General features: G+C 41.4%; 1 protein-coding gene across 1 annotated transcript in view; it reads left to right on the forward strand.

The window, feature by feature from the left end:
- The window catches only part of LOC133443805 (PDZ domain-containing RING finger protein 4-like), a 69,473-nt gene extending 59,699 nt beyond the window's left edge, over positions 1–9,774 (forward strand). The window contains exons 5-8 of the mRNA XM_061721068.1: positions 2,143–2,205; positions 4,142–4,243; positions 5,026–5,154; positions 7,010–9,774. Of these exons, the coding sequence (XP_061577052.1) occupies positions 2,143–2,205; positions 4,142–4,243; positions 5,026–5,154; positions 7,010–8,482 (1,767 nt within the window). The 3' untranslated portion in view covers positions 8,483–9,774. The remainder of the gene's footprint in view (positions 1–2,142; positions 2,206–4,141; positions 4,244–5,025; positions 5,155–7,009) is intronic.

Consider the following 9,774-nt stretch of genomic DNA (forward strand, 5'->3'; position numbering starts at 1 on the left):
CAAAAATGTAATTCCACTTCGGTGATAGGATTTACCGGGGCTCCACAAACACAACAAAGTGATTTTAACTTTGTAACTGTCCATAAAGTGTATAAAGAAGACTTTGTGAAGAAGTTTTGTGTGATTTGTTGACTCCAGGACTTGTAAGAATGTGATGATACCAGAATGAATCTGTCAATTTACTGTCTGGGATTTTTTAAGTGGTGTTTTACACAGATATAGATCGGAGACCAGATGTGGTGCACGTGCACAGAGGACTGAAGAAAAAAAGCTCAATCTAGAGAACAGGATATTTGTACGAGCAGTGTCGCACCTGAGAGCAGAAACATAGTCTGGAGGGGATACTGAGCAGATCAGAACAGAAACAGAGGTGTGAAATGAAAGTCCAACTGTGAAAACCAAGAATCCTACTCTCCAATCAGAAAAATATATCTCCACAGAAGCTGAGGAGAACACTGTTATCCATTCTGCTCAGCTTCCTCCTAAAATATGTTTAAAGTTTTCACTGGCCATGCAAGGTGTCTCTGAGAGCTGAGCAGCATATAAATCAGGACTCTCTTTGGTTTTTGGCAGCTTCATTAAGCGTTTGGTTTATTGGGGGAAAAAAATATATAAATAAAAAAGTAAGAGGAGTGTGCAGCATTCAGATGAGGTTACAAAATATCTAGCTCTGATCTTTTAAAATAGAACAATACAGGATGAGAATAATAAAAGAGATCTTAAAACGAGCTGAATTCCTCAACTTGGCAGCTCAGATAAAATTACCTGCACCCATATTGTACCTTTTTAACCTTTTGTAAGTTTCACTGATGCAGATCTACTTGTTACATATGAACATGTATAAAAATTAGAACAAAAACAAGCAAGATAAAAATTGCTCAAAGTGGATCTTGCAAATACAGCTTCAGATTTCTAATTATATATAATAATATAATGTTTTCCTATTGTTATTGATTTTGTAATAAAAATGAAGGAGGAAAAATCATGTGGGCAATGCCAGGTAAACCTGCTTCCGAACTCTAGTGGCATTAACTTGAAATAGTATTTTCCTGTAGGACTTTATCGGTTTCTCATGTGGCTGAGAGTCGTCCTTACAATGATGCTTCATTTTAATGAGGTGTGAGGTTCTTTTAGGATCGTTTGCACCATTTCAATTGGACTGGCCAATCTGATGCAGATTAACTGGTGTGATTTGAATCTTTGTCCTGTTGCATGACCTAATGCCAACTGAGCCGTCAGACACACAGTCTGACATTTGCCTCTAGAATACGCTGGTCTACATGGGAGTTCATGGTTCATTCATTTGACTCCAGGTGATCGGGTCCTGTGGGCTGCAAAACAAGCCCAAAACATTACCTGCTCCAGTGGGTATGCAGTGTTTCTGCCTGTCATGGCACTGGACAATGAGGTTAAACAAGTCTACTTTAGTTTTATTTTGTCTGTAGGTCCAGAGGTTTTGTTGGTTGTACAAATGCAGTTGTGAGAACCTCAATCAATGTTGGCACCTACCTGAATCCTGCAAATAACCAAAACACCTGCTTTAACTGAGGTCTGCACACCCGCTGATGATCAGTTCAAAGCTATAGCTGCAGCCAGTTCACCAACAATATTGACCTGACCCTGGATAAACAGAAATGTACATGCTTTCAGTAATGCCAGTAAGTTGCTTTTTACATCTGTATCCTAATCTGCAGAGCCATTACATTCAGTATAATCCGTCCCTTCCAGACCTTCAGCGATCCCTGCCATGCGACTGAACTATCATGATGGTGGATCCCCTCTGAACCGTAGCATCCTCCGAGATTGTGTCTCATAGGAGCAAGAGAAACCAATGGTTCCCACTGTCTATTGATCAGATGATGAAAAAGTGGCCTGCCAGCTTGTAGACCAGTATTAGTTACAGGAAGTGCTTGTGCATCTTCCTCTGGGGTTAACTCACAGGCTGAAAGATCCTACATGTGGATGCTTGGGCTGGATCAACTAAACAGGCATGAAGACTTTAATGATGTCTTCCCAAGACATTGTCCACATTAGCAGTCTAGATCCATCTAGCTCAATAATGTCTCCTTAATAAATTAAAATACTCTTACAAATCAAGACCGAAAGCTGAAAGGCATTATTTTTCTCCTTCAACACCAACAGGTCTGTCCAAACAGCATCGCTGCCAAAGATGGACGCATCCGAGAGGGGGATCGTATTTTACAGGTACAGTAAGACCTTCTCACTGGTCTCCCTTCCACCATTGAGCTCACTCTCATTAGATTCGACATGGAAACAGTCTTTTATTTTGTCGTTCTCACCCACTGTCTCCCAGCACGGGAGCACATTTATTTTTAATGGCAGCACATTAAAGGGGGAAGTCGCCTACACTGTGACTGTTACAGGGGGGGAAATGCCCCTGTGGCTGTTTTAGTTACCGACTCAGCACCAACACAGGGTTTTTAAGAGTTTTGCTTCAGGATGGTTGCCTCCTGTGGGATAGCTGAGAGGCTGTGACTGCTATTAACCCCTGACTTCATCTTCAGGCCCGGGAGCAGGGAACAGTATTATAATGTCAGGCCTTCGGGCTAAATGGCGCACCATCTGAGGGTTACGGCAGGAGGGCGATTGTTCTTGAGAAAAGGAGTAATAGCCTCTGATTTTAATTTTAAGACTATTTAATGGATTTACATTTGCCACTTGTGTGCAGAGCAAAATGTAAAACATGTTGGGTAGAATCGCTTCTGTCAGGACTGAGGTGTAGGAGGAATACGAATGCAAGAGATCAGGACGCAGGAGGAATTCAACAACTTCCTTTATTAAAACGTCCCATATTATGCTTTTCTTGACTGTCAAAGGTTAAAATTTGACTTGTAACTAACTCGTTTTCAGGCTAGCTGTCAGTGTAAGAGTTGCATGTTTGGAGCAAGTTTACCAGGAGTTTTTATGTTATGAACTGGGCCAAACATTGATTTTGCCATGTGTTGTTTGAACCACAAATTTCATGAGCTTATTTTAATGTGACACAAGTGTTGGTTGGGTCTGGTGTGGCCCAAATGCCCAATAGAAGATGAAGGACGGGGCCATGTTGGGTCGATACGTGTCCAAGTTTATGTATCCACCTTGAGTCAATGGCATCAGTCACAGCCAAATGTGTACCAAAGATAACCTCACATAGGGGCTGAGTTTGGGCTAAACATGATTTTCTCTCTGTGAACACGGAAGATTAGTTTGTGCAGTAAATGTTACGGCAGATGGGAGGACTATATCCATATGCATTACTGCTCTAATTGTCAAACTGTGGCGGACTTGAGCGTAGACAAGGAGTGCACGGGTGTGTGTGAAGTGCACTAGTACTCTGGCACCATTATCCCCCACCGACAGGGTCATTACTCAGCCAGCAGAAAGATGGACGCCACCTGTCAGTGAACAGTTAATTGTATGGCTAGATGTATGTACGCTGCCGGATACTTTGGTGAACACAACAGCTCCGTCAGCCCACAGCCACCTTCTCATTCATAATCACTTCCTGGGTCCTGTTTCATACTACAGAGCAGCATGAAGTGTTGATAGACTACCCATGGGGGAAAAAAGAAAAGAAAAGAAAAGAAAGACATTGCTATATATGCCCACTTTTATTGTGGAATTCTGTTTTATAAAATATGATGAAAAAATATGTACTAGGATGTGTGCAGTGGCTAACAAACTGGTAACTCTGACATGGAAGAGCTGCATTGTTTAGTTGGGAATGTATACAGTAAGTCAAAAAATATCACATCAAGTGAAGGATCCTGTGACATCACAGACCTAGATCTGAGTAAAATGATCCAATGTCCCTTAAAATCGGTCTTTAAATCGGACACTGCCTTTATTTTACTGTTCTTCTGAATTGGGTAGTGCAAAGACCCAACACCAAAAGGCAGATGCTATAAAGAAGTGCAAAGACATGATTAAAATGGACGATCTTGTATTGTATCTGTGGTATTTTGACCGCAGCACGTCAGATATTTCATTAATACTCCAGGAAACAGGGTCAACTTGAGAAAAAGGTCACCATATATCACCTTTAAGGACTTTTACATTGGAGAGGACTCCCTATGTGAGATTACTTGCTTACGTTTGACCTAATAGTGACTGTGGTAATTATTTTTGTCATCTCCAGATTAATGGCCAGGATGTGAAAGACAGAGAAGAAGCAATGGCTGCGCTCTTCAGTGATGACTACAGGAACATCATTCTACTGGTTGCCAGACCCGAGATGCAGGTTAGAAATATTTGCATTTGTACATCACACATACTATATCTTTATGCTACTGACTGAAATGCCAACAAATTATAAATTACGAAGGTTTTTCATTTAAAGTACGCTTGTTCAAAGCAAACCTTGGCAGTGTGGGAGTGCCAACCAACCCCCTCCCAATGCGTTGATATCCACAAACCAGTGGAAGCCACCACCGCGACACCTCATCATGTTTTATTTTTATGTATCACCGCTGTAATTGACTTCCAACAGTAAGCCATAAAAGCTAATGGCATGCTAATGTGGAGTGAGTTCAAGCCCAAGGCGGAAGGCGAGTAAGTGGAAGGACTCTGCCGCAGTGTAGATGAGCAGGAAGCAGGAGTAGGCTCTTTGTAATTAAATGGGTCTTTCGGCAGTAAATGTGTCATCAGATATGGAGGCCATTTGGTTCACATCAAACAAACTGATGGATGATGTGGAGCAAAAAAGGTCAAAACCAGTCGTTCTATGCTTATCAAATTGGATATGCCTGATCTTAAGATTAGGGGTTTTTGAGGGGAGCTGTATATCAGTCAGACATCACATGTAGATTCTTGCATGTTTTTTTATTTTAAAACCTTTTTTTTTTCAGTAAATCCCACTTGTGGACCCATTTTAAAAAATCCAAATATTGGATATTAACCCTTAGCCTATTTTGCTAATACTGCATTCTCTTAGGTTTTGACTCTGGGTTTTGACAAACAACACTACACCGTTATCCTGTTCATTCCCATTGTCATATGTTTCCTTTCTTCGTCCTGCCCCAGCTTGAGGAGGCCTGGCTGGACGATGAGCACAGTGAGTTCCTGGAGCAGCTCAAGTTGGAAATGTTGGAGGAGCAGCAGAGAGAGGAGATGGAATTAGCTGCTTTACAAGAGGAGCAGGAGAACGAGCAGGTCAGAAAACGCAAAACATATTGGCGCTCCAAATGATTAGTTGGCTGCCAAACCTGTCTTGTCTGTCTGCATTCAAGAAATGTAAAGCCTTTATTTTGTTCAGTGGAACCTTTAAGTGTCAATAACATCCCAATGGTCAGGAATGGCTAAGTTAATGGGAACGTTTTCAACATTTTGGAAGTAGGCTACAGATGGCATCAAACTCTTGACTTGCAAAACTGAGAGGAAATACACTTTATCACTTGAACTGAGAATAAAGTAAAGATTTTTTCATAAATATTTATTTAAAAGGGACCATAATTCTAATTATTAGCAGTCATAATCTAAAATTCTGTCTATCTGGGATAATAACATACTACAAGAAATACATCAAAATGAGACTTCAAAGATGTCGAGGAGAGGAGAAAGTCCCAGTAGTATCAGAGTTGGAACACACACAACGGCATACACATGTTCTTTCAAGAGAACATAGAGTAGGTTGAGTATCGAGAAATAAAAAGATTTCCTTGCTGTTTTTTGTCCTCTCAGAAAGAAACCTGTGATTTCCAAGAGAATTCCCAAAGTGAGCGTTGTCAACGCATGTTAATTAGGCATCAAAAAAATCACAAATAATTCAGCAGCATACACAAAGAAAACCTGCTTATGTACATTTTGCAATATGCAAAGTTGCTTACTGCAAAAGGTTCATTGAAAAAAAGAGAAAAGATGTGATGCTTTGCAAAATGTAAATACAAATTATCGAGTAATTTAAAAGCAATTTACACATCATAATTAACTGAATATAACACAAAAGTAAAGTGGGAACAAGGGCAAATTTTATAGGTTTTCATTTTTATTCCTGCATAGCCTCTTCTGTCAAGAACTGAAAAAACAGTTACTCACGTTTTAAAAAGTAAAATGTTGACTTCTTTTATGTTTTGCTTTAGAGGTTTTCAGAGGATGACTGATCTGCTGGCGGGTCAGTTTAGCACCTAGACATTTTTACTAAAGAGCCATGATTTTGTGATACATGCAGAATATGGTCATACTGAAATAAGCAAGGCAGAAATATGTAATCTGGATGGCAGCAAATGTTGCTCCTGTATCTGTAGTCTCCATATTAACATGCTACGCAGAATATAGATACTGTCTTTTCAATGGCACTTTAGGTCTACACATCTTATAGAGTTGTAACTAGGGGTGGGTTAAAAATATCGATATATCGATATTTTATCGATATGCATGTGTAGGAACGATTATCGATTTAGTAGTAGTAGTATCGATTTAAAAAAAAAAAAAAAAAAAAAAAAAATTTTTTTTTTTTTTTTTTTTTTAAATCCCGATTTTTTTCCCCCATTTTAATCACCCAGTGCTCCTACCTAAGTCAGTCCTGGGCATTGCTCCATCTACCAACCCCGGGAGGCCCTGCAATGAGCTCAAGTCTCCTCCTTACTTGAGGAGTGAGCAGGCTGCTTCTTTTCACCAGGCAGGGTGGGGTTTCTCTGGCCGGACGTGGCGCGTGGAAGGATCATGTTATTCCCGTATTGTAACCAGAATATCGATATCGAATCGTATCGTATCGTATCGTATCGGAAATCGTATCGTCTGGGACCTAGTGTATCGGAATCGTATCGTATCGGGAGGTCAGTGATGATACCCAGCTCTAGTTGTAACTTCTATCAAATTCCACTTCATATTAAGGTACATATGTCACATTTGGGCTATTTGTTATGTTTAACTTCTCTGGAAGTGTGGTTTCAGATGCTATAAATGATAAAGGAAAAACAAAAAAAACATCTATATAAGATCTAAAAGTGTCCTTTTCTTTCTTTTTACACAAGAAATGTTTTTTGTCTGTTTTGTTTCATTTTTTTAGAGAGCTGAAGATGACCAGCCTACCTGTTCAACGCTCCCTCATCATAAGGACAGTGCATGGAGTAAAAAGGACAGGATGGAGAGCTCAGAACATAATGTGTTGGCACAAATCCAGAGACGTCTATCCATGTGCCTGAGAGACAGTCGCGACACACGCAGCACCACTGGTTCCACACGGCTGGAGAACAAGGACGAGGAGGATGATGATGACACGGAGGGCGATCGCTTCCAGCAACTTTTGGAGCTAAAATGTCAGATACGTAACAGCGGTGAGTACGACCTGTTCTACAGCCGCTGCAGCACCATCGAATGCAGCATGGCGGAGCAGGGCGGCGTGCAGCACGAGCTGCGTATGCTCAACGAGGAGCTGCGCAGCATCGAGCTTGAATGTCAAAACATCATGCAAGCCCATAAACTCCGTCAGGGTCAGCAGACTCCGTTAAAAGGGTGTTCTGTGCCCTCCACCAAAAATCAAAGCCCCCACCAAGGAGAATCCCTGCGGGGTAAGCTGACGGACATTAACGAGAGGCTGGAGAAATCAGACAAGGACAGCTCCAGTGCCTATAACACTGCAGAGAGTTCCCGGAGTACTCCTCTGGCAATGGACCGCTCCCCTGAACACTCACTTCAGAGAATGGTGAGTCTCACCAATCAGAGGAACCTCTGCAGCGGCCTTGCCACCGGTCACTCACTCAGCCCAAGTCCCATCTCAGCATATTGTGCCCCAGTCCAGGTGAAAAGCAGCAGCCCTGACCACAGTAATCCCTCGGAGTCGGACCAGACACAACAGGGAGAGGAGGAGAGCAGGAGGAAGGTGAAGCAAAGTACTTCTGGGAATCCTTACTTCTCTCCTTCACACAGTTCCCAGCAGCGGCAGGCCAACATTCCAGCTCACGCCCGCCACTACCAGAGCTACATGCAGCTAATCCAGCAGCGCTCAGCTGTAGAGTACGCTCAGAGCCAGCTCAGCCTGCTCAGTGTGTGCAAAGAGCCCCAGCGGCCCATTAATGAGCCCAAAATGGAGTGGAAAGTCAAGATTCGCAGCGACGGCACTCGTTACATCACCAAACGGCCTGTGAGAGACAAGATCCTGAGGGAGCGAGCCTTAAAGATTAAAGAGGAACGTAGCGGGGGAATGACGACAGATGATGACGCCATGAGTGAAATGAAGATGGGGAGGTACTGGAGTAAAGAGGAAAGAAAGCAGCACCTGGTCCGGGCCAAAGAACAGAGGAGAAGACGAGAATTCATGCAACGTAGCCGGCTGGAAAGTTTGAGGGAGAACCCTCAGAGCAGTAGCGAAGGTCGCAAGGAAGTCAGCATTATAGAGCTCAGCCACAAGAAGATGATGAAGAAACGCAACAAGAAGATCTTGGATAATTGGATGACCATCCAGGAGCTGATGACTCATGGAACTAAGGCCCCTGAGGGAGCAAAGGTGCATAACGCCTTCCTTTCAGTCACTACTGTATAAAAAAAAAACAACCACATGCAATCTACCCCATGTGGTATAACATACATGCCTCGTTAAATGTGGCATTTTTATGATGACAGTTGGAATATTTTTCACACTTTTTAACCCAAAAAGCATTTTGTATAGAATTTCAGTGGCATCATGACATTTTCTTGATGTTTTTCAAATAAAAAAAAAGTTCACATGGCTCTGTGGGATAATACAATTTCTATGAAACTATAACTATACAATTATTTTAATACTTCTCTCTAAACATGTTTATCTTTTTGACTCTATTTTCATATTTATGTTGTGATGCTATGACTCAAGACAACTACATGAGTCTGAGTTTTTTTTTCTTTCTTACATTATGTTCACTAACCAATGATGGATCACTGGGAAAGCTGCCTTTCATATGTGTTTAAATCCTTTAATTATCGGTTAAAAAGGTAGCAAATATGAGGTTTCCCACCATTTGCGTTGACATGGTCCTAAAATGTTATACAGACAGCCATACACGACATACAATTCAGTTTTCATATGTGCTTTTTTAAATTAGAAGGGGTTAAAACTTCAGTTTCAGCGGCTCACACGTTCCAGTCAAAGCAAAAGGGACAGTTTATCCCTTTATCTTTATCTTTGAGGTGCTTTCCATTTATCTCAAAAGTCGTAACTCGTAACAAGATCCAATCCACGTTGACATCATTCCACTTGCAAGGTCAGAACCGTAACCTTTCAGCTGTTTCCCCTATTAGCCATTGTTAGTAAAAGTCATTCATGACAACAATGTACGCAGCACACACAAGCAGCACAGCACACATGTGCCCATGGTAAAAGCGATCAGTACAAGGTGTGCATTTGATTTAATGTGAATAGAATAAGATAACTTTTATAAAACTGAAAAACTGGTCAAAGGGTTTACTTTCCTGATAAGAGGAGCAACCATGTTGGATTCTGAAGTCGGAGTAGGGATGCACTACAACTTCCCAATCTGGAATTCCAACTTCAGAGGGAATTCTAGTTAAAAGTTATCACTTGAAACTTGGAAACTTCAGAGTAAAAATGGAAGGCACAATTATCATATGATTCATCTAAGGTCGTTAACCATAACTGCAAAGTTGATGTATTAACTCTAATTTTTGAACATCAACAGTTCAACTCTACACGTCTTTATGTCCAGTTTGCCAGTCACCAAGTTTGCAGTTTGTTTGGGGGCAAAACAGCAACAGCATCTTGCAATGCTTGTTTCATCTTGGTCATCTTTTCTTCAAATACACAACTTGCATCTGGTTATACCTCTATTCCCACTGCTT

The sequence above is a fragment of the Cololabis saira genome, chromosome 5 (genome assembly GCF_033807715.1).
Source record: "Cololabis saira isolate AMF1-May2022 chromosome 5, fColSai1.1, whole genome shotgun sequence".
NCBI classification, from domain to species: Eukaryota; Metazoa; Chordata; class Actinopteri; order Beloniformes; family Belonidae; genus Cololabis; species Cololabis saira.